The following is a 23,980-nucleotide window of genomic DNA, read 5'->3' as shown; positions in this document are numbered from 1 at the left end:
AAAAAAAAAAAAAAAAAAAAAAAAAGCTTCCAACACTTGAAGAGTTTATTAATTTTTTAAAACATTTCTTAGTAAATGGTGACTTAGTTTCAATATTATTTGAAATCTGAGTTTTGCTCACATTCCTCTTTTATAGCATTGCTAGGATATGGACAACATTCCTACGCCCTTTGCATTATTTAAAGAGTTCCATTCCCGAAGAACCTGCATCTCATATTTTTTTCTCTTTAGGTTCCTTTTTACATTTGTAGTTTCTGCAGTACTTAAGCATGTAGAACGTTCAATTTGGAGCGCCCCCTTTATGTACATCAGCTATCTTTTGTAGTTAATTTTTGCTGAAAAGGACAAGACATAAACTCATAGACCAAACCGGCCACTTTTGAAACCTTTAAGGATCAAATAGAAACTAAATTCAAAACTAAATTTTTGGGTAACTTTGTATGCTGTGTGTGTTTTTTTGAAGTACTGATTTTTTCTTTTTTTTGGAATAAGCGGGCTCGGTTTGGTAGTTGACAACTTCCGGGCAATTGGTTAAATTCTTTTTCCTGAATTTTAATAGCTTACGTGCTTTTCTTTAATACTAACAATTACTTCTTAACATACAAGGCCTCTTTTATCTTAATCCTATGTTTATGTCCGCAGAATTTTGATGATGTGTTGGTTCCAGAAGATCATGTAAGCCGAAGTTATAATGATACGTACTATATTGACTCACAAACTGTCCTGAGATGTCATACAAGTGCTCATCAGGCGGAGCTGTTGAGAAGTGGATATACTCAGTTTCTTGTGACAGGAGATGTGTACCGTCGGGATTCCATTGATTCAACTCACTACCCTGTATTTCATCAGGTATTCTAAATAAATATAGTAATCAAGTCTTTTGCTAAGTTTACCAAAGTTTTCATTTGGTGAATTTCTTTGCCTACTTCACAGATGGAAGGTGTCCGTGTTTTTTCTCTAAATGATTGGGAGGCATCCAGCACAGATGGAACATCTTATGCAGCTGACGACTTGAAGAAATGCTTGGAAGGTTTGGCAAGGCACTTATTTGGTAAGAGACGTATCTGAATTAAGGCATATATGATTCTTCCCTTCTGCCTTAGTTATGAGTAGGTAGTTCTGTTGGAAATTCAAATTGGAAAATACAAATGAGTTTTGGGTAGAGTCAATATAATTACGCTTCCAGAATAGGCAGGTAAAAGACAAACTTTAGGAGTAACAAATATAATAAATCAGATAAGTATTAATGATTACTATTTTGCAGATGATCCAAAAAAAGAAAAAAACTTCCAAAAGTAGTTGCATTTTTTAGATAACAATGAAGAATGAATTCCCCCACTTTTCTAATTAGCCTTTGATTTTAAAAATAATTTTAAGTTTTGCATCGGTTTTACACGTAATGGAGCTATGTTATCATAAACTAATCTACTAAACCTGCCAGGTGCTGTGGAAATGCGATGGGTTGATACATACTTTCCATTTACGAACCCATCATTTGAACTTGAGATTTTCTTTCAGGTACATAGATGATCTTTTAGTCAATTTTCTCTTCAGAATTCAATAATTTGATTATGGCACATTGCATTACTTCTTTCATAAATGACTTTCATTGCTACCAAAATACATTTAAGTCTATGTATTTCAATTTTAAACTTCCATTTCTAGTGGCATTTCTGGTTTATCATATATGAACTTAAAATTGAACCCTTTCAATTTTTTTTTGATAAATTAGACTAGGGAACTGAAGGGTGAAGAACATGCTTGGGGGAGGGCATAGATGCAATTTTTTGTTTTCTTTTGATGAGATATAAAAAATATCATAGAATAAATCAAAGGGAAAAAAAAAAAAGGTGACAAGGAGTCGTCCTGACAAGCCACAACCGTTTCTCAACTACTATTTCCTCCCATGAATGCTATTAAGGAATGAATGGATAATTTTTTAATCATGTTTTAGATTTCCTCATGAAATTATTTACACTACGTTTGCTGTTAATACCTTCTTGGAATTTATTGTCTGTTTTGTCTCTCTTTCGAACCAAAGATAATAAAAAGAAATCCTTCATCTGAGGAGTTATTTTATGTTCTACCCATGCAGGAGAAATGGCTGGAAGTATTGGGATGTGGAGTGATGGAGCAAGAAATATTGAAAAGAAGTGGTAAAGAGAACAATGTTGCATGGGCTTTTGGACTCGGATTGGAAAGGCTGGCTATGGTTCTTTTTGATATACCTGATATCCGTTTATTTTGGTCAGCTGATGAGCGATTTACCTCTCAGGTATCTAATTGTATCATTTAACAGTACTCTTTCATTGTTTTTTACTTTGTTTGTCCTTTGATATGTTCTCAAAAAATAAATTATCCAATCATCACGTTCGCCTTTTTATTTGCAGTTTTCAAAGGGCAAACTAGGTGTTAAATTTAAACCGTTCTCTAAGGTACTATTATCGCATTTTAGGCATGGAGAGATTAATTCTTAATTCTATTTCTTTAAGGAACCTCTCACTAGTTTCTATATCACTTCTAACAAATTATATGTTGTAAATTATCTTGAAAAGTTTAAGTAATTGCATCTGCTGCAGTTTCCACCTTGCTACAAGGACGTTAGTTTTTGGATCAATGAATCTTTCACCGAGAATAATTTATGTGAAGTTGTTAGAGGAATTGCCGGTGATCTTGTTGAAGAGGTATGTAATTAACTGTTTTCAAGTGCATAAAAAATTTTAAAGATAATTTTAGTGAAGTAAATGCTTAATGTAGGGTCAGGAGAAATTTTTATTTCTATTTTTGAATATTGTTGTTTAGCCGTTCTTAGTTATCTGTTCTCTGAAGTTTGGTTGTTAAAATAAAGCTGCATGTGTAAACCTAAAAACTTTCTATTGTTCATGGATGCACTTTTAAAAAGTTTGGTGTTTTCAGTTACCTGGCGTTCACCTCGTTAGTGAAATAATTTCCATTCTTTACAAACGGATGCTGGCAGGTGCGATTGATTGACAGTTATACCAACAACAAGAAGGGGATGACGAGTCACTGTTACAGGATTGCTTACCGATCTATGGAACGGTCACTCACGGATGAAGAAATCAATGATTTGCAGGTACTATCAACTTTGTATCCCTTTTATATATTAGTTTGTTTTAGAAAGAAGTTTGAATACAACCTCATTTTGTGGTTGCAAATGCAGTGGAATGTGAGAGAACAGGTTCATAGCAAGTTGAAAGTTGTCTTGAGATGAGCATCGGACATGCAACAATTTCAGTCAAACCCATGTAATGTTATTTCCTTTTTGCCTGCTCTACAACTGAAATTTTATTCTGTACACATCTGAACTTTTTTAAATAAAATTTTTCAAACTGGGTGATAGGAAGTATAAGAGTATATAGTCCAGTTAAATCCATGAAAATAAGCATCAACAGTTGAAGTGGAGATGTGCTGCAAGCTAAACTTTTTTTAATGCGCAATCAGTTTCTTTCCCCTACCTCATGTTTTACTATGCGTTTACTGATTTTCAGACCTATTGAACTCGTTATATGTACCAATAGATCACGTTTGCCTAGATGAGAAAGTTGGACTTGACTGTTTTGTCTGAAATTTGACAAAGGAGTAAGAACTCGAACTTCATGTGTGCTTAGATATAAGTTATGCCTTGATCTTCGGTGGGGGTGGACTGAACTAAATTTTGTGCCAAACGTATCCTTTATATATAATATAGCCAGGAATCCAGTTCTTCTATTGGTGTTTGTTTCCTGAAACCAAAAAAATCAGAAGCGCATCTGACGTCCAATATCTTCCTTTTATATGGAATAGAAGCTGAAGGAAGGTACTTTTCCAGAATACTTGAGCCAATTTTGATATTTCTTTGCAACTAACCAGGCCTGCAGGTTAAAATATTGTACGTACAAAATATATAGAACTTCTAACAACACATAAAACAACCAAACTTGAACTAGAGCCAGATAATCTACCGAACAAAATGATATTATGATAAACATTAACTACAAGAAAAACGACAGATAACTTTTCACACCTCCTCCAACTACCAATATACCTTTCAATTTTTGTAAATGTGATAAAGACCTTTCCTGATAGGGAATTCCCTATCCCGAAGCTACATAAATAGCAATCTACACGGTCTTTGAATAATTAATTTCAGAGTACAATTAGATCCTGGTAGAATGAATTAACAAGTGTTTAGAGTTTAGGCATGAGATTAGATTTCATGATGCATTTGAAACCTGTTCATAAACCCAAGGGCCTGTTTAGGTTTCAAGAGAGTTTTGGTCTTGAAGTATGGAAAGATGTGAAGGGCAGAGTTGTAAAGGTCTGAAGTATAAGTTGTTGAATGGAAATGATGGATTAAGCAGATGGTGAAGCAAGGGCTGTGTTGACAAGACAGTTTCCAACCAAAACGGATGAAAATGAATGAAGAGAGAAAGGGTGGGGTTTAGGCAGTCATTGAACCACCTAAAAGCAAGAGATGGAGAGAGAAAGAGGGTTTTATTTTATAGGGTCAAAGGAAGGGTTGCATCAGTATAAATGAGTCAAAGGATTGGGACAATGATGGCGTCTGGAATATCTGATATCTGGGCTCCATCTCTATCACCCATAATGCCTACCGCCATCACTCCGACTATGACAACCATGACCTATCTTAATCTCTCTTTTCTTTTAATTCTACACTTATTTTTATTTTAAAATTTATTAATTTAAATAACTTTACTGTTAAATATCCAAACAAACGCCAGCTCATTTTATTTAATGCTGCTAATTAAAGGGAAAAAAATTGAAATCTTAACAAGTACTGAAAAAATTAAATTAAATATCATTTTGGTCTATAGACTTTAAACCTTATTTTATTTTACTTCTTATATTTTCAAATATCTAAATTTAGTTAATGTATTTTAAATAAATCCTAAAATTAGTTTTTATTGTTAGTTTGAAGTTAATTCTTATTAAATAATTGGTGGAATAATGATAATAATTTTTATATAATTTTAAAATTTTATCAATGGCTATTTTATGAACAATATTTTTATAAATATGGATTTGTTTTAAAAATAGAAAAGTGGCGTTATATTTTAAATATGGATTTATATACAAGCTCTTCTTGATTACTTTTTTTTAATTTTTTTATTTAGAAGTTTCAAAATACCCTAAAAAGTAGATGAAAATAATACTATTTTGTGCCTTGTTATTGTAAAATTTATTTGAGGATGAGAAATGTGAATTTGAAGGGGGAAGAAAAGACAAGGAAAACAGGAGGAAAGAGGAGGAAGAGAGAGAAGAAAGATGTAGAGAGTAATCTTGTAACCGTAGGTTAGAAGGAGCGGGTACATCAAAAACTACTAAAAGAAAGAGAAGATGAGAGAGATCTAAATCAGAAAATGGCAATGGCAATGGCAGCCAGCTGCTCTCTGCTCTGCTCTGCTCTGCTCCAACTTAAAAAAGGCCTGACCCATTTCCTGAATTGTGATGGGATTGGGGAGCCAATCATCTTCCTGCCTTTCTTTGTCTTAACCTAATTCTTTGTGTTCTTTAATTCAAACTTTAAATCAGCTCCAACATATAGCCATTATATCAACTAATTCAAAATTCCGATCTCGCAATGACTTGAATCTCCCAATAATTTTTTTCTTCATTTTCAATTCTCTCCAAACGGTTGAAAGAACAACAGTACGTAGCCCATGTTTTGTGCACATTATAGAAATCTTTTTCCCAAAGTAGTTACTTTTAGTCTTTTGAGTAACGATTTTGTCTTTGAACTTCAGTTTCAACCGATCTTGTTTCAATATCTATTTTCAAATTAGCGACATTTTAGTCTATAAACTTTAGCATATAACAATTTAGTCTTTACCGTTAAAATTATACGTGTAAATATTTTATCTAAAAAAACTCTATAGTTTATATGTTGCTGAAGAAGATGAGACATTCTATGAGATGGGCTCGATTTGGTTGTTTTACAATTTTCTTGCGATTTATTAGATGTTTAGTCTATTTGACAAATGGTTATATGGTGATGTTGGAACTTCTCATACGTTTAGGTCTCAGCCTTTGTTGTCCACTCAAACTCTCTATTTTTCTTTTCTTGTTAGACATTCTATGGTTTCAGATGTGGAGAGACTGTACGAGCACTTAAATCCAATGCTCAAAGTCATATTTTTTAATTAAATAATATGTTACCAGGATGATCATATTGTTAGGAATCACGGATCTTCACAATAGTCTGATATTGTCCACTTTGAACATAAGCTCTTATAGTTTTACTTTGGACTTCTTCAAAAGGCTTCATACCAATAGAGATGTATTTCTTACTTATAAACTCATGATCATTTCCTAAATTAGCCCAGGTGTAACTCTCTCCCAACAATCTTCGACGCATATATTCCAAGTTAGACATTGACAACTATGTGAAGGGTAAGTCTCTACACTCTATATTTAATTTGAAGGCCCTTGCATGAGCACAAGAATGCCTTTTCATATATTTTACATTTCTACTTCATCCCATTCTTCCTCCACTTCAAATAAGTGATAATCTGTCTTTCAAGTCTTTGGAGATCTACAACTTTGCCCAAGAGTTCTATCCTTCATTCTGACTCCTTTAAATACGCTCTTATCTACCAAGACCTTCACAGAAGTCCGAGTCCATTAATATTGAGAGTTGTCATTAGCAATTTCAGCTATGTAAGCATTTTTTTTTTGCAGAAATATTGTAATTTCTTATAATAGTCATAGACTGAGAATCGATTAAGCTAACATTATAATGTAGTTAGCCCTCCTAAAAAATTCTTGCTGTTGTTGCAAGTTATCAGATCTCAAAATAGGTTTCAACATTCAATAGAAGAATAAGAAGCATGGATATATAGACGCCTAGTTAGTTAAAAGTAATATTAGAAAATCCCTTTGATCATCAACAAAAATCTTAAATAAAATTAAACTTTGATGGGTAGGATTCTAACTAATTTGGTACAGTGAAAAAGGAGAGAAGAAGAACGGCAATGAAATCAAATTAAACAGTATGGAAACAGAAAATTGGTGGCTGCAAAGTGGTGAATGATGAAGGAGTTTGAACGAGAAAAGGATAGAGTCAATGCATGGTTGGTCATATCAGGTAGGGTCATTCCACGCCTATATAGAATTATATATAATGCATGAAAAGTTGCATTTCCATTGCATGCTATTGCTATTAATCTATTATTATTATTATTATTCTTGTTCTCGTTATAATTGTATTGGAAATACAATCCATTATTCTTCCACCCACTCGCCATCCTTTCATTTCAGTTCGCCCCTTTTTTCCACTGTCCCCATTTTTTTTCCTCTGCCATTTATTTTCCCCTTGTACTACTTTTCTTTTTAATAATAACTAGGTAGGTCTTGTACATCCCCATTCATATGTTGTTAAAACTTTCATTGCAAAACAATTCTAGACTTGAAAGTCGAACCATTATTTAAGATAGAATTGTAGAGGTGTGATAGTTTTAGGATTAAAATATGAGTGTTTTAAGTTATGGGTTTTGTATATAATACAGTTGATGTTGTGAGTATATATGAATTCTCATGGGAGGAGAGGTGAAAGGGTGGATTAAGTAGCCTTTCTGAAAAGCTCTGATTCTTCATCGTACAATGCTTGTGCTCAATTTCAGAGTCGTTTTGAATCATGGGTCCCCTTTCTTTTTCCCTCGTTTAATCTCTCTCTTTCTATCTCCTCTTTCAGTTGCTATAGTGCTCATATTATGAGGTTAGAGGGGTCTGCCCTATCAGGTTGAATAGTAGAAGAGATGATACGGATGTTGAATTTGGCACTGCTTCAAAACTAAACAGTTCTTACTCTGTTTCCCAACTGTTTATGCTTCTGCATAGGAATCATCTTTATTCACGAACTTCTACTTAAGGTATGCTACACTGATCAAATTTCGCCCAACTATAGATCAACGTGTAGGACATTGTGATTTGTTCGTAAGATAGTTTCAGATTTTGAGTTAGTTTAGTTTAGAAACGTTTCATTTTTATGCTGTTGGTGTGGTTTTTGAGAGTGTCAAATAATAAACTCAAGTGTACTTTGATTGATGGTCGATAAATTTCAAGTGTTAAGAGCCCCTATAGAATAGACTGTAGAGGAAGTTAGAAAACAAGTGGATTTGATTTGATTGAAGCAATTAATTTTGTCAAGAATCACGTTCTACCGTTACAGAAATCATTGGAATCTCTGTTTGTGGTTGGATGTGTAAAGGAAGAAGACGAACCAAACCGACACATGGACAAGCTTTGTCGTCTTGCCCTTGTGATTTTTTCTCCCCTTAACAATTTTTAGTTTATAGCATTAACATAAATTTTAAAAAGAAATTGTTGTTAGGAAATTGAGCTGGCATTTAATATTGGTAAGTGGTACAATAAATTGGGATGTTGTTGGTGCGTGTTGTTGTGTAATAAGTGTGTGATTGGGGTGTGGTGCCACGTGCAAGAACCCCACGAAAGCTGTTATAAACAATGACAGGTCCGTTTCAAGCTGATGCCGGAATTAAGGCGACACGCCTATGAACCCCATCCCATTATTTTTTTCTTTTGGAATGAAAATTCATTCAATCATATTAGAAGTCAACATTAGTTTTAATGTTGATTGATTAGAAAAATCATCCCCTTTTAAGAATTTATACTGTGTTGGTATTTGAGAGGGGGAGATGATAATGAAAAGGATACCATATTCGGACCAACATGCAGAATGGATGAACCAAAGATGCCACAAAGAGAACCTGCTTGCTTACCATATTCTTGGCGGATGAGTTTTGCTCACATCTGAAATGAATTAAAGGGCATGTTTGAGGCCATTACTATAGGTCATTCTCTAGCTTGAGAAAAATTACAAACTCTACAACCTTGTGGGCACTATTCTTTTCCCGGGGTGTTCGTAGTAGTGACTTAGGGGTTGAACTAATTGGATTTAATTATATATGTTTGTGGTGGTAATTCATGAGTGGATTATTATCATAACTTTGTCGTCGTATTTAGAGTTGGGTGGATAACTAAATAGATATACCAAAAGAGGAAAAATTACTTGTATATTAACATATATAATCCAAAGATATAGGAGTTGGTTTGGTGCAGTAGGAGGGAGAGAGAGAGGTTGAAGCTCATGTTAAGGCTGACACATAATTTACTCTCTCTCTCTCTCTCTCTAGAAATTGTGTATTTTGGTATACTAAGTTTTAATTATAAATTTTGTGTTATGAACTTGAATTATAAATATGTTTTTAATTACTCTAAAATTTATACATTCTTTAATAACTAAATAAACTTTGTATGAGTCCTTTCCTATTTTATTTGAGATATACATTGATTTTGCTTAGGAAAAAGAAACAAAATTATTTATTTATTTGTTTGTTTGTTTAACTTAAAGCTAACAAATGAGACAGAAGTTAGAAGTAACTGACAAAAGGTGAAGTCAAAATCCATTCCCTAAAATAGCAAATTTGAAAATAGTGAAATTGGAAATAAATGGATATTTTAATTCATTAAATGAAAATGAAAATGAAAATGAAAATGAAAATGAAGGGGTGCCCTGCCCCATTCCATGTCCATAACTTTGGTTTTTGTTTGCTCCTCAAAACCCTAACATCTCATCCTTAGTCTTCAAGTTCCAAGACACACACAAAACTAAGTCCCTTAAAACTCCCATAAATCAATACCATTTTTTTTTTCTTTCTATGTATATAATTTTATTATTATTTTAGTAAAGCAATAAAGATAAAGATTGGTACTACCACCACCCTTTTCTAAGATAACATTAACAATAATAATCTACTTTCTTTCTTTTTCCTACCCCATTTTCGTCCTTCATGTTTCCCCTTATAATTTTATTTTCAAAACTTCACTTGATTCTAAATTTACTTGAAAACTTCTCCGTTCTTTTAAATTTGCTCTCTAAGATCTCTAACGTGATTTTGAGATGAAATTATCAACATATTTTTGTGAGATTATGCAACTTCTCACATGTTTGTGTAACATAACATGCAATTAGAATCATTTGCATCGTAATCATGTTATTGATTATGATATTTGTAAGAGTGAAGACTGCAATATTGTCCTCCCTTATATATTTACTTCATAAGATAATATATAGTATCCGTTAGGGACATTGGGCCTCTAAATTGTTAGGCAGGAGCATTGCAAAAGAGGAAAATGAAATTGTTTGGGAAGTAAAGGCAATGGAGATTTGAAATAAATTTGAAAGCTTATATAGCATATACCACAAACATATATATAAAGATAGGTCGGAATTCCATTGCATGATGGAGCACAAAATTGGTGGTGTTGAGAGCCAAGCTCCCCAACATTCCCTTACCCATGGAATTGCTCTTAGCTTTAGATTTCTTGTGGATTTTTTAATAGAAACAAGCAGGCAGACACTGTGACAGGGAAACCTAAGCTTAACAACACCTAACTAACTAACAATCAACAAACATGTGTGTCTCTCTCTTTTTTTAAAAAAAAATTATTTTAAGAGTCTAAGACAGTGGAGCCCTTTGGGGAGCCCCCTTTCTCCGGCTACCCAAAGAGAGAGCAATTGGAGGGAGGAAGCCACTGGCGTTCTTCTTGGAGAAAGCATTGGGCGTGATTTGGGCGTGCTCGTCGTCGTCGTCGTCGTCGTCGTCGTCGGTGAGTTGGGAAGCATCCATCGGCAGCCCTTCCAATTGTGAAAACCCAAAATCCGACTCTTCCAACCTCAGCAGAATGGTGGAAAGATCTGCCCCTTCAAACACCATGTGATCCACCTTGCATGAGAGGGAACAGAAATGGAAGGGGTGTTGAAGAATTCTGGCGCAAGTTAAACAAACATTGGAAGGGGCTTTGCAAGGCCTAGACTGTGGCCTGTGGTTCAGGAATATCACTTTGGCTCCATTTATGGTGTAAGGCTGCACAACGCAACACAAACCCAGATATTGAAATAGAAATAGAAATAGAAATTAGAGGGAATTTATAGAAATTTATAGAAATTTATAGTTGTAGTTGAACCTGAATATAAGAACAGTGAATGAGGTTCTCGAGATCGGCAAGGCGAACCACGTCGTGATAAACATAGCGTCGAATCTGGGAAATTAATTGAATGGGAATGGGATTAAGAAGGCAAGGCGAGGAAAGGAAAGGAAAGGAAAGGAAAGGGAATGATTGTTGTACCTGGAGAAGAGGAGGATGAGAGCGGTGAGAAGGAAGGCAGTGAGGGCAAATGGGGAGGCAACAGTGTAAGCAGAAGACGTTGCACTCGTTCTTCCTCCCAGACTGGTGGAGCCCACAGGGGGCGAAGAAGGACTCAGAGATTAGGGCTTCAAGCCATGCAGGAGGTTTCACCATCATTCTCTTACCATTGCGTTGCCCCCTTACCTTACTGCCCTCTATCTTCTTCTATCATTCTTCTGCCCTTCGGATCATAACCAAACTGGGCTTCTTACCTGTTCTTTCTCGCACCCACGCACTACTCCATACTACTACTATTTAACACTACACTCCCTCCCTATGTTCTTGCCTTTCCCCCTCGCAAAAGAAAAAAATTTATCTTACTTGATTACTTCGATAAATTTGTCTTCCATCTACTCGCGATCATAGTTCGACTCAACCCTACGAGTATAGGCCCAATTTCAGTTTAGACTCAAAAATTTAGTGGGCTCGTAGCATTCTTTGGGTCTCAGGCTAAGTCTCTACCCAACTCTTAAGCTACTATCAATTGAATTAACCGTATTTAATTACTTTTTACAAGAAAATATTTTTTACTCTCTTAATTAAGAATCCTTAAATATTTATATATTATAAAAATATGTTTGAAGAAAATAAATCCACTGCAATTGCCAAAATATTAATTAGTTAATTAATAAAATTGCCTACTTTCTATTCTCCCAGGGATTGATTCTTGACATTAAAATCCTGGCAATGGGCTGCCTCGGCCCACTACAATTTAAAGCCCACGCATTGCATTTAAGCACACTTCTTTGGTGGCCCAACATGTCGTTTTCTTCTTTTCTTTTTTCACACGTATTTCAAAATACAAATATTCAAATTTCTGATCATTTATTTAGGAAATGGGCATAAAAGAGTACTCAACATTGGAAATACATTATAATTTTTTCTTACTAGAATTTTCATAAAGTGCACCTTTTCTACCACACGCGTAAAAGTGGGCCTTAACATCCAAATAGCAAACAAACTCTCACGTGCACCTCATCAAATGTAATAATTTCTTTTATCTTTTGTACCAATAATAGGGATTGATTTGCCGCCTGTTTCTTTTCTCCTTCTATTTTTAAGTATATATTTGAAGACCAATGCTATTATCAATTATCCGAGATCAATAAGTAAGAAAACATAAATAAATGCTATTTTGTTTCCGTATAAATAATACTTCAATTATTCGCACAAATGATAATTTGTATCGATGGAGTAAATCTTTAAACATAAATTAAAATAAATAAAAGAAAACTTTGAAGTTTGTGTCGAGATTTGATACATGCTAAAATATTACCTTCATATCTAATTAGATCCGGGTCCAGTTACATTTGTTTTTTTATCCTCTTTGATGTCGTTGTCTGACCTACCTCCTAAAACCATCAAAATCGTTCTATGATTTGGTAGTCGGTTGGGTGTGAGTTTAATTGAAAATTCAAATTGAATGTATGGAATCTTGGTTGCTCATTAAACACCAAAACCCAAATAAAGTTATACCAAACTTATAATTGATGATTCAACCACATTAATAGCTTTGTTAAAAACACAAATTGCTGGAATAAGCTTAAAATTGAAGAAAAGAAGAGCATGATTATGTACTTAAGAGAAGAAATGGAAGCATGGGGTCATTTTGGTCATCCTACCTTCTACCAGGTGGTTATACTCGCCCATTCCCCTCTCTTCGTCCTTACTGTTCTATAAGCTCTTAAAACCAAACCACACACCGACACCCAAATCTCAACTATCATTCCACATTCACCCCCACAGATCTGTGACTGCTACGCTCTCTTTTCTGTTCTATGACCGAGCCAATGGCGGTCGTTGGGTTCGATGCCAATGCGCCGTTGACGCCTCAGCAGCAACCGCCACAACAGCTACTGCTGCAACAACCGCCGCAGGCCTTGCTCGAGCGCCTCAAGGATTATGGCCAGGAAGATGTTTTTTCTCTTTGGGATGAGCTCTCCCACGAAGAGCGGGACCTTCTTGTCAAGGATATTGAGGTATACTTCCCTTATCTCTTCTTCTGAATTCACCTTCTGTTGGATCCCCCAATTCTCTGTCTCATTCTCTTAGTATCGTTGCTCACTGCTTGAATTTGTGTTTCATGCATTTCATTTAGCTGAGAGATGAGTGTGAGAGTTCAGTAATTTTCAGAATTTTCAATTTCTCGTCGTTTTTTAGTTTCTATGCAGCTAAAGAAGCTGATTTTGCTCATTTCTTTGGTGTCAAATTAGTTATTTTCTTTTCTTGTGATGTTCATCCCCGATGCTCAATGCATGATTGTAACATGATTGTAACATGATTGTCGATGCTCTTTTTCAGAGTTTGGACCTTTCCAGAGTAGATCGAATCATTCGATGTTCGCTTCGTTCTCAAGGTTGGTATCTTCATCGTGTCCTCTTTTTTTTTATTTTTTTAATTTGATTTTTATTAAATTGAATTGCATTGAGGTTATAGGGCTGCCTGCGGCTGCAATTGAGCCCGTACCCGAGAGTTGCGTGTCGACGCTGGAGGAGCGAACTCTTGAGGAAAGAGAGAGATGGTGGAAGACGGGGCTGAAGGCCATCTCGGATGGAAAGTTGGCTGTATTGCTTTTATCTGGCGGTCAGGTATAATTTTCCATTTCTCCTTAGAATGTTTTAACTTTTTGGCAAAACTTGATTCGACTGCTTCGCATTGATTCCCTTTGCTTTGTGTCGACCTTTATACTCCACTATAAAGCTTCATCAATCTAAGCTTGTGATGTACTTTAAGCGATCCTTCTCTTTTTAGGTACATCCTTCCACCCCTTCCCCTCGTTTTTTAAACGAAATTTCTGATTAATTCAGATAAACTAAAACTACCTTATGGAGAGGTCCATGTCCAAATAAACTGTGACTTCCACTCGATACTTATCACGATGAAACAACTCACCTCGTGGCAGCTCCTTTATGGAAGATGACAAATTCCTAGATGTAAGAATTGAAAAAAAAAAAAAAAAAGAAAAAAAAAAGAAAAGGGAAAAAGTACTACCCAGAAATCGAATTATTTATTTTGTTTTAAAATACTTTCTTTTAGTGTATAAGATGGCATTGCAGAGACTATAGTTACCAAGGAGTCCATCACGCTTGACTAAATTATTTTTTAATATATATTTATCATTTTTATACAAGAAGAAAATTCGAAGTCAATAATTTATGCATTTATATGCTAAAAATGAGTTTGATGTATATTTCTCTAAGAATGTTAATTTTGTTCTATATGATCATGTGTCTATTTGATATGTCTAAAAATTTTTGAGACTTATATCGACTTTGTACAACTAGGGTCTAACACATATCTATTGTGGTATTCAAATGCAGGGAACTCGGCTGGGCAGTTCTGATCCTAAGGGATGTTTCAGTAAGTAAAATCAGATTCTCTGAATTAGCAATTACTTTAGGGTTCTCCATGGAGGTGTAATTTAAATTTATTTGATGTTTTAGTCTTCTATTTATTTACTTGTTGAATTATCAATTTACATAAGAAGCTTATACCTTTCTCGACCTTCTGGAAGTGTGGCAATTCACATGAAAAGCTTCAATTTACATAAGAATCCAATAGTTGTCCGAGTATTTTCAAACTATTGGGTACAAGGACGATTAATGACTTCAATATCTTTCCTCTCTCTCATACACTCAAAATAATTGAATCCTTATACTTTCTAATTTCATATTTGCATTGAAGGGAGGAGGAAATTCATAATCATATTTGTTCCTATATTCATATCACCAATACACTCGAGAATTTTTATTTTTTTTATATACATCTTTGTTAGATATTGGACTTCCATCGGGGAAATCCCTTTTTCAACTTCAAGCTGAGAGAATTTTGCGTGTTCAAAGATTAGCTGCTCAAGCCACGACTGATAGTAAGTTTTCAATTTTCAGTATTCTTACCTTTTTGTTTTCTGTCTACCCCTGAAGGTTGGGGGGACCTTGTGGCTGTAACCAACTTTCGGTAGAAGATATTGGAGTCGGGCTTTAATTCTGAGTACTAGAGACTTTAGATAAGTTTATATTATAATGGATGTTAGTGACAGTTATTGACATACATATTGATCTCAGATTCTACCGGTTCTGCATCAATTCATTGGTATGTGATGACCAGTCCATTTACTGATGAGGCCACTCGCAATTTTTTTGAAACGCAGAGATTTTTCGGTTTGGAGGCTAATCAAGTTATAATCCTTTAGATGCTTATACTTTTTCTCATTTTTCCTTGCTTGCTCTGGTACTCACTTTCACCATATCCGGGTTGCAGGTCACCTTCTTTCAGCAGGGCACCATTCCTTGTATATCCAAGGATGGTAGATTTGTGATGGAGACACCATACAAAGTATGGCTTCAAACTTTTTTCCATATGAATTGATCAATCCCCAGTTATCCATATCATATCATTTACACGCTATCCTACTTTTCCTCCCTCCCCCATCATGCCCCCAGTTATGCGACTCTTGTAGAAAATCTTAAATTTCTCGAGGTAGAGAATGTTGTGATGGAAATACTTATTATTTTCCTGAGATCGTGTCAAAATATTTAGCCCATATTTGTATTTGATGAACTAAAGAGGCAGGGAAGAATCTTATGAAAAGAATTTGTTGGAAGTCAAGGGTACAGGGCAATAATACATAGTGAATGAACACTGGATCGATAAATTGGTGGCCATCTTCTTTGGGTCCCAGTAATTAACATTACGATGATTTTGATGTTATTGAGCTCCATATCTTTGCATCACACTGTAATTCTCTAATTCCAATTATATCAAAACCATGGTTGTAAAAGTTTGAATATTTAAAAGCCAGGTATCTAAGGCTCCAGATGGGAATGGAGGAGTATATGCAGGTAAGCTGGTCAAACTCATAAGCTCAAGTTGTTGGCTACTTCTAACTCTATTTTTTACCCTCTTATGTGAACCTGTTGTTTGTTGATCAGCTTTAAGATCCTCAAACTTATTAGAAGATATGTCAGCAAGAGGTATTAAATATATAGACTGCTATGGAGTTGACAATGCCTTAGTGAGTAGCCATATCAACTGAATTTTCTTTGTGCTGGATACGTGATTTTGCAAAAATTATTAATATGTTTCAAACTTTTGCATCTTGGTTATAGGTTCGCGTGGCTGATCCAACATTCTTGGGTTATTTCATTGATAAAGGTGTATCAGCAGCAGCAAAAGTTGTTCGTAAGGTAATTAATCTAATTATTTATTATACATATGGAAATAGATTAATTGTTCAATTTTCTTTTATTAAAATCTTGGTTCTAAGAAGCTTTTGTCTTGAATAAATTTTTGTGTGTGTTAGTTGCATGTCTCTGATAAAGACTGTTGGCTTCTATCTCCTTTTAGATATTGTTACACTCTGGATGATGGTGTTTGCTGTTTGGAAATGCATATAATATAATGTAGAGATTATAATCTTTGTTCTTTCTATGTGGAAGGTGCACAGTAGAGAGCTTGAACATTCAAGTATATATTTAAAAAAATGATGTGGACTCAAGTTGACGACCGAGTATTAAAAATGATTTAGTTTCTTGGTGCATACTTGTAAAAAATTTCTCACGTCTGGTTTATAACTTCTCTGACATTGCCCCAATGAATGCCCGACAAATGAGATCGATGCTTTAACATTTTCACTGACCTTAGCTGACCCTCATGCGTTTTTCCAAAGAGTAAATTGTGTTTTATTTTATTTTATTAATTCATTTGGTTTCAGGCATATCCCCAAGAGAAGGTTGGCGTATTTGTCCGACGAGGTAAAGGGGGACCGCTCACTGTGGTTGAGTACAGTGAATTGGATCCATCACTGGCTTCTGCAATCAATCAAGTAACGGGGCGCCTTCGTTTCTGTTGGAGTAATGTAATGTTTGTTTCACTTTTTTCTTCAGCTGAAATAGTATTTTTGACGTATATTACTTTTTTGTATTTAGCCCAATTATTTGCAAAAGCAGTTTTTTAGGTTCGTTCAGTTGGATAAAGAATTAGTTTTTCAATATTTCTTTACTCCTAAATTTTATGCCCGAAAATGAACTTCTAGCAACCTATTTAATGGCTGCCTGCTACTGTGTACTGTATTTACTTTTTTGTCAAATTTCATCTACAATCCTTACTCTTCTGCATCAATAGGCACCCGCACTTTGCAATCAAAGTGATGTTCTTACTCTTTAGATTACCTAATCCAAGGCCCCCTTTACAAATAGGAAGAACAGTAGTTCGCCAATTAACTCAAGTCCACTTTTGTTTGACCGTCTTCTTTCGTCGGACAAAAATTTCCATACCAAAGCCCTCGAAAACTGAGGCAAGTCCATTCAATCTAGGATCAAGATAAAGCCACTGTAAATCATCCCCCAACACCTCTTGGAACTTTCTTTGTATGTGCATGGTGGCTCAACATAACCATATTTCTGAAGTAAATAGAAGATATAAGTGTAATATTCTCCAGCTCTGTAAGTCATGAATAGTTCATATCTTCCTGAGCCATAGAAGTCAAATGCTAGCTACCATTTAGGAGAGTTTCGTTCTTGGATATCTTTTAATTCTTTCCATATATGTGCGTGTATAGTAGCATAATTAGTCATATTACAGAATTAAGTATAGGACAGATGTAAAAAATAATATCCACCGGTATGATCTCTCTTTATCAGGAACCCAAGTACATATCTTCCAGAACCATTTTATGAAGGTCAAATGCTAATTGCCTGTCATTTATGAGATTGTTTCGTACTTGGATTTGTTTTGATTCATTCCATGTATAGTTGTAAATTGTAATACGTTCTTTTAAATTTTATAGCCAAACTTCTTTAGTGCTGAAGATCATATGTCCTTTTGATGGAACAAAACCTTTAATCCTTTTTCAGAATTGCACTCTATACTACTAATTTATCATGTCACTCTCATTTTTTATGCTTCTAGACTTTTAATATCATGAATATGAAATTTAAATGTGTTCGAATTTCATTTTTCATGTTCAGGTGTGCTTACACATGTTTACTTTGGATTTTCTAAACCAAGTGGCAAATGGTCTTGAAAAGGACAGCATGTTAGTCTCTCTCTCTCTCTCTCCCTCTCTCTTCCCTCCATTCAAAATTTTTATAATGGAACTAAGGATTCAACTGTCCATTTGATGTTTCCCTATCCTGGTTTGTTATGATGTTCTAACTGTTAGAACCTGTTTTAGGCCTTGCAAATGTTTTGAACCATTACTCAGTTTAGGAAATGATGAAAATGCTCAATGAATGATTATGGTTAGATGGTTGGATAGTAGTCTACTCTAGTTTTGATTGCTAAGGTTTATTTAACCCGAAGATGAACAAGGATCTACACTTTTTTTTTTCTTCAATTTATTTTTTCATAGAATCTAAAATTCCCTTTTACAATTGAATGTTGTAGAATTAGTGATACATTTCAACTCCAGACTTGGTTTACATTGGACATTGATGGATGATTTTTGAATATGAAAAAGCTTCTTAAATCTAGTATGGAGTTGATTAAATATTGAGCTCAGGCTTGGATTTATTTGATATTCTTGTGGTTCTGCTTTCGTGTATTCACATTTTTGTTGCATTTCAGCTTTCCTTGCTATTCAAATAAATTTGAAGATTTATCTCGTTCATTTTTCTTGATTAGTCATGTAAATCTAGTTTTTATGCCTGGGTTGGGTTTTTTCTTGGTATACAAGGAGAGGGAGAATCTGATCTAGCTTAGTTGTCAAATGAGGAACATCCAGTTTACAATCCATCTTCATTATCCAGGTATTGGGTGACTAATAACCGTGTTAAGGGCTAGATAGATGAGATAAGATTAGTATCACACAGTTTCAGAAGACTGCTAGTCTTCAATTTGTCTTATTTTGTTGACAGCAATTCTGCAGTTTGTATATATATCATGAAGAGCTTGCTCATATGCTTCTTCTAACTGTAGCTACCATCTGGCGGAGAAAAAAATTCCTTCTATTCACGGGCATACAATGGGATTAAAAATGGAGCAGTTCATATTCGATGCATTTCCTTATGCTCCTTCTACTGCACTGTTTGAGGTGAAAGCATCTCTTGTATATATTCTTTTGAACTATTTTAGGAGCGTTCTTATCGCCTTACTTAGTGTACGAGGTTCATTTTTCGTATCTTTAACTAGATCTTACGAGAAGAAGAGTTTGCACCAGTGAAAAATGCCAATGGGTCAAACTTTGACACTCCAGATAGTGCTAGACTTCTTGTTCTTAGACTCCATGCTCGCTGGGTGGTTGCAGCTGGTGGATTCTTGACACATTCAGTGCCCTTATATGCAACTGGTATATTTGTGAATACTTGAATTATAGATAATGTTCATAAAATATCTTCAGAACTTCAGTGATTCATTATACATATAAACTAGAAAGAAAAGATTTTGCAAACTTACTTTGATAGCCAAATATCTTCACTAGACTATGTTACCAACTCTTTGAAATGCAGTATTCTGATGTAATATATATATTTGATATTGAACCCAGGTGTGGAGGTATCACCACTTTGTTCATATGCTGGAGAAAACCTGGAAGCGATATGCCGTGGAAGGACTTTTCACGCACCTTGTGAAATTTCTTTCTAGTCGAGTCAATTTTTCCAAAATCTATTTGTGAGTCACCGGCTTTATTATTTCAGAGCAACCATTGAAAATGAGGTCCATTTTTCTTATACTTGTGAGGTATAGTGTGAATCATTTAATGCTTTGTGACATCAAATGACTGCTTATTTGGTTTTGTTAATACAAATATTTCCTAAAGACCATCAAAGATTGTGTGGGCTTTAGCTGCCATTGATCTTATTGGTTATTACTATCAGGTTATAAATTTATAAATTTATTTGGGCAAATGTACATCATTAGTCGTCGGAAGTGAATTCGTTAACTCAATTCCACTCTTCAGATTGTTCATAATTGTTTGTTATTATTTTCGTTGAATTGTAATTGTCTAAAATGAAGGCTCTTTCCCCATCTCGATCGGCAGAAGGTATAGTCCAAGTGTGCCTGCTTATAATTACTTTTTCCCACCTAAGAAAGTAATAATTCACCGTTCATAAAGCTAATCCACCCTACAAAACGTCATTTCTTCTATTGAACACCCAGTAAATGGACTGGAGAAGCCCCACACCAAAACTAGTCTACAGCTTTGATATAGGTCCAATAAGGCAGCCGGATAACTTGGGGGCTCCTCTTCTTCACTTTATTGATACAATATTCTACAGACGGATGCTCCGTTAGAAGGGGAAGACTCCCATTTACAGAATAGAATAGTACAACACTTGGAAGATTTCCAGCTAATAGTACAACACTTGGGCTACCCATTTGCAGAATAGTACAAAAACACTTGGGAACTCGTAATCCACAATCCTACCAGCCCTAGAGTTTTGAGTAATACTCTTATTATCTTTCATTTATAAGGGGGCACTCCAAGAAGTGGCTCCATTGAAGCTAACTGTTGTTGGAGAAACCTGTAGACTGTTTCAGTTTCCATGGCAGCGATTCTAACAACGGTGCCAATTCCCTAAATGTAAACAGTAACATTTAGAATTCGTAGTCCACTTAGCAGTTGTTACTAGATCCCAACAAATTTGGAGGCCATGCTTACAGGAAAATTTATCTACAATGCATTCTTTTTTATTTAAAAAAGAAAAGAAAAAAACTAACCTTGGGGCCAAAGACGCTGGAAGAAGCAATGATTCTAGGTTTGGCATACAAATGATCAGAGTTCTTGTTCATTTGGGCTCCACGGGTAGAAGTAAAAGGAGAATATAACTGGTCACTCATCATCTTTTTCACGTTTTCTTGAACTTCGTCTTGGACTTTCTTAACCCTTGGCCTGCAGTGAAGCCACCGTCAACAATGATGTAAATTAGAAAACAAATTTCCTGATCTTCATAGGTTCAGAGTACTCAAGTGTCTACCCCAAAATGACAACCATTGCAATGACTTGGTATCCATGCATGCGTTCTATTATAGAGTTCGTGCTTCCTTGCTCTAGAAGCACCTGCAATGAAACAATATATGGCTTCAGAAAAAGATCTTAAAGAAATTGTATCATCATACTCCACTGTAGATGCTAGTATAAAGCACTTCTCATGAACAAAAGAAAAAAATTGGAAAGCCTGTATCTTAACATATCTATATGATGTATGAATGACAATGCAGTGAGAAGGGAATGTGATGCAGCACAGTTGGGGCATCGTTCTAGATTCGTATTCAATCACGATCCCTCACTACTATATTATCAAGCAGAAAATAGACAATAGACACAAACTCAATGAATCTGTGCATAAAGTTCTAGTTAAGCACTTATAGTACAGAATGAATCAGTGAAGACACTTTTAGCTTTACCGTATCAAAAAACAATGGATGGCCGTCTTCTAAGAATATTTGATTGGTGCTCTTGAAAAGATTGAACTCCCAAATTTCTCCCCTCCCATGGCGTCCACTTGTAAACCAATCAACAAGAACCAAACTAGATCTTGAATCAACTCTAAACACTTGTTTCTGCGCATACCTTGCGGTGGCGAAGCATGTCACTGGATCTGGAAGTACCGCCAAAAGGGCATCACTACCAATCCTTGCCTACTGCAGAAGAATGCTAAACTTCATCTAGCTACACAGACATATATTTATGGAAACGTAGAAAGAACTTCAAAAAGAACCTTGAACTCTAGTATCATAAAACAAACAATAATGCGAGACATTAAAGTAGTTTCAGAGCAATTAATATTAAGGCAGATATTAACAATCTTCGTCTTGTTACCTCCAATAGTTGTTCAGAGCGCTCTTCTCCCCGGGACTTGTAAACCTAAAGCAGCATAAGATTGCAAAATAGATCAAGTACCAAGAACAAGATAGATCAAGTACAACACACTTAGCATGAGTTCCTAATCCACTAAACAAAAATAAGGAAGTGGCGAATTATCTGAAGATTGATCACCTTAGTAGAAGACTGGGTCGTTAGGGCTGCAGTGCAGCCATCTTTAACGGTCAACTCGCACGAAATTGAATCTCCCTGCCTCAGAAAAACGTGCCCCGAATAAGAATGATCAAAAGAAAAAATGTAAAAAATAAATTGAAAAGGGGAAATGTTATTCATCGTACAGAGACAATGCCGCCGCCATAATTGAGAGTGTAAATCCAAATAACATCAGTTTTGGAAGGACCAACCTAACAGAAGAACCACTAGAAGCGATTGAACATATTTGGCTAATGACGGAGAAAAAGATGATTAGAATAAAACAACAGACCTTTCTGGGAATGATGAATTTGATGGGATACTTAGAAAAGCATCTGCTAACGGCTGATTTTCCTGCAACTTTTTCAATCACCACCGCACCGTCGACTTCCATCCTCAAGCACAGCAAACAGCAATTGAATTACAACTGCGAGCGACCACGAGTTTTCATTCTTGCTTGACTAGCGGAAGAACACAAAAGGCCGAACCGGATTTTGGCCCACTTTTATAAGAGGCTGTTTCAGATTAGGTTTAGAACTTAGGCCCACTTTCTCATTGGGCTGCTTCATATTCGGCTGAGAGCTTAGGCCCACTTTTCTTTCGGGATGTTTCGAGTTAGGTTCTGGTTTACGGCCCACATTAGTATTGGGCTGTTTCATGTTGGGTATAGGATTTAGGCCCACTTTTGTATTCCGCTATTTCAACTATAAAAGGCAGGGTCCAATTCAATTAGAAAAGGCCCGGCCCAATTCATCTATAAAGGCCAGGCCCAATTAAACTATAAAAAGGCAAGGCCCAATTAAACTATAAAAAGTGAGCCCAATTAAACTATAAAAATAGCCCAATTAAACTATAAATGGCTCGGCCCAATACAACTCTAAATGGCTGGGCCCAATTCAACTAGAAATGCGCGGCCCAATTCAAATATAAAGGCCGGGCCCAATTCAACTACAAATGGCGGCGCCTATTTTAACTATAAAAGGCTCGGCCCAATTGAACTATAAGGCTGGGCCCAATTCAACTATAAAGGCCGAGCCCAATTCAACTATAAAGGCTGGGCCCAATTCAACTATAAATGGCTGGGCCCAGTTAAACTATAAATGACTCGGCCCAATTGAACTATAAATGGCTGGGCCCAATTCAACTATAAATGCTCGGCCCAATACAACTCTAAATGGTTGGGTCCAACTGAACTAGAAATGTTCAGCCCAATTCAACTATAAAGGCCGGGCCCAATTCAACTACAAATGGCGTCGCCTATTTCAACTATAAAAGGCTCGTCCCAATTGAGCTATAAGGCTGGGCCCAATTGAACTATAAGGCTGGGCCCAATTCAACTATAAATGGCGCGGCCCAATTCAACTAGATAAGACTGGGCCGTTCAACTATAAATGGATCGGCCCGATTCAAATATGAAGCCCGGACCGAATTCAACTATAAAAGGCTGGGTCCAGTTCAACTATAAAAGGCTGGGTCGAGTTCAACTATAAAAGGCTGGGCCCAGTTCAACTATAAATGGCTGTTTAGACGAACCAGGGTTTAGGAACTTGGTTTCCTAAGCCCGAAACCCATGAATTATTTATTTATTTTTAATTACTGTTTTCTCTCTATCGTTCTCTTTCTTCCCTTGGACTTTTAAACTTTATGTAGACGAGTGAGTCCAAGTTAGTTAAAATAGAATATATATATATATATATATAAATAAATACAAATTTTAGTACTTAACACTATCTTTGTTACAAAAAAAAAAAAAAAAAAAAAAAAAAAAAAAAAAAAAAAAAAAAAAAAAAAAAA

At 35.4% G+C, this 23,980-nt stretch overlaps 4 protein-coding genes across 4 annotated transcripts in view; 2 read left to right on the top strand and 2 right to left on the bottom strand.

Annotated features, from left to right (window-relative positions):
* Positions 1-3,475, top strand: part of LOC111433642 (phenylalanine--tRNA ligase, chloroplastic/mitochondrial-like) — a 5,105-nt gene extending 1,630 nt beyond the window's left edge. Inside the window, exons 3-10 of the mRNA XM_023070749.1 lie at positions 643-849; positions 934-1,051; positions 1,442-1,518; positions 2,096-2,275; positions 2,391-2,435; positions 2,580-2,684; positions 2,978-3,094; positions 3,182-3,475. Of these exons, the coding sequence (XP_022926517.1) occupies positions 643-849; positions 934-1,051; positions 1,442-1,518; positions 2,096-2,275; positions 2,391-2,435; positions 2,580-2,684; positions 2,978-3,094; positions 3,182-3,232 (900 nt within the window). The 3' untranslated portion in view covers positions 3,233-3,475. The remainder of the gene's footprint in view (positions 1-642; positions 850-933; positions 1,052-1,441; positions 1,519-2,095; positions 2,276-2,390; positions 2,436-2,579; positions 2,685-2,977; positions 3,095-3,181) is intronic.
* Positions 3,476-10,245: 6,770 nt separating this feature from the next.
* On the bottom strand, positions 10,246-11,443 carry LOC111433646. The gene is made up of 3 exons (XM_023070757.1): positions 11,170-11,443; positions 11,008-11,082; positions 10,246-10,907 (listed from the first exon to the last, which is right to left on the bottom strand). The coding sequence occupies exons 1-3, from the start codon at positions 11,344-11,346 to the stop codon at positions 10,500-10,502; spliced, it is 660 nt and encodes a 219-aa protein (XP_022926525.1). The 5' UTR covers positions 11,347-11,443; the 3' UTR covers positions 10,246-10,499.
* Positions 11,444-12,784: 1,341 nt separating this feature from the next.
* Positions 12,785-20,035, top strand: LOC111433640 (UDP-N-acetylglucosamine diphosphorylase 2). The gene is made up of 15 exons (XM_023070746.1): positions 12,785-13,208; positions 13,531-13,585; positions 13,666-13,817; positions 14,550-14,589; positions 15,005-15,097; positions 15,294-15,406; positions 15,490-15,564; positions 16,031-16,070; positions 16,161-16,243; positions 16,338-16,415; positions 16,943-17,086; positions 18,198-18,265; positions 19,147-19,261; positions 19,360-19,516; positions 19,715-20,035. Exons 1-15 carry the CDS (start codon positions 13,008-13,010, stop codon positions 19,810-19,812), a joined length of 1,512 nt encoding a protein of 503 aa, XP_022926514.1. The 5' UTR covers positions 12,785-13,007; the 3' UTR covers positions 19,813-20,035.
* Positions 20,036-20,295: 260 nt separating this feature from the next.
* LOC111433645 (urease accessory protein D) lies at positions 20,296-22,645 on the bottom strand. The gene is made up of 8 exons (XM_023070755.1): positions 22,479-22,645; positions 22,333-22,398; positions 22,169-22,243; positions 21,992-22,036; positions 21,577-21,810; positions 21,147-21,229; positions 20,890-21,061; positions 20,296-20,746 (listed from the first exon to the last, which is right to left on the bottom strand). The coding sequence occupies exons 1-8, from the start codon at positions 22,578-22,580 to the stop codon at positions 20,633-20,635; spliced, it is 891 nt and encodes a 296-aa protein (XP_022926523.1). The 5' UTR covers positions 22,581-22,645; the 3' UTR covers positions 20,296-20,632.
* Between the last annotated feature and the right edge of the window lie 1,335 nt (positions 22,646-23,980).

Source organism: Cucurbita moschata, unplaced genomic scaffold, assembly GCF_002738365.1.
Source record: "Cucurbita moschata cultivar Rifu unplaced genomic scaffold, Cmos_1.0 Cmo_Scf00043, whole genome shotgun sequence".
Lineage (NCBI taxonomy): Eukaryota > Viridiplantae > Streptophyta > Magnoliopsida > Cucurbitales > Cucurbitaceae > Cucurbita > Cucurbita moschata.
Note: the sequence above shows the minus strand (reverse complement) of the source record. Positions and strands in the feature narration are given on the sequence as shown.

Bases quoted from the DNA above. Each gene is read 5' to 3' on its own strand.
- LOC111433646 (XM_023070757.1), bottom strand. From the start codon at position 11,346: ATGATGGTGAAACCTCCTGCATGGCTTGAAGCCCTAATCTCTGAGTCC. The intron at 11,083-11,169 runs GTACAACAATCA...TTAATTTCCCAG, and splicing joins CTCATCCTCCTCTTCTCCAG to ATTCGACGCTATGTTTATCA. The intron at 10,908-11,007 runs GTTCAACTACAA...TGCGTTGTGCAG, and splicing joins TTCACTGTTCTTATATTCAG to CCTTACACCATAAATGGAGC.
- LOC111433640 (XM_023070746.1), top strand. From the start codon at position 13,008: ATGACCGAGCCAATGGCGGTCGTTGGGTTCGATGCCAATGCGCCGTTG. The intron at 13,586-13,665 runs GTTGGTATCTTC...TTGAGGTTATAG, and splicing joins ATGTTCGCTTCGTTCTCAAG to GGCTGCCTGCGGCTGCAATT. The intron at 13,818-14,549 runs GTATAATTTTCC...ATTCAAATGCAG, and splicing joins TGCTTTTATCTGGCGGTCAG to GGAACTCGGCTGGGCAGTTC.
- LOC111433645 (XM_023070755.1), bottom strand. From the start codon at position 22,580: ATGGAAGTCGACGGTGCGGTGGTGATTGAAAAAGTTGCAGGAAAATCA. The intron at 22,399-22,478 runs GTCTGTTGTTTT...TTCTTCTGTTAG, and splicing joins AATTCATCATTCCCAGAAAG to GTTGGTCCTTCCAAAACTGA. The intron at 22,244-22,332 runs GTACGATGAATA...TTTCTGAGGCAG, and splicing joins ATGGCGGCGGCATTGTCTCT to GGAGATTCAATTTCGTGCGA.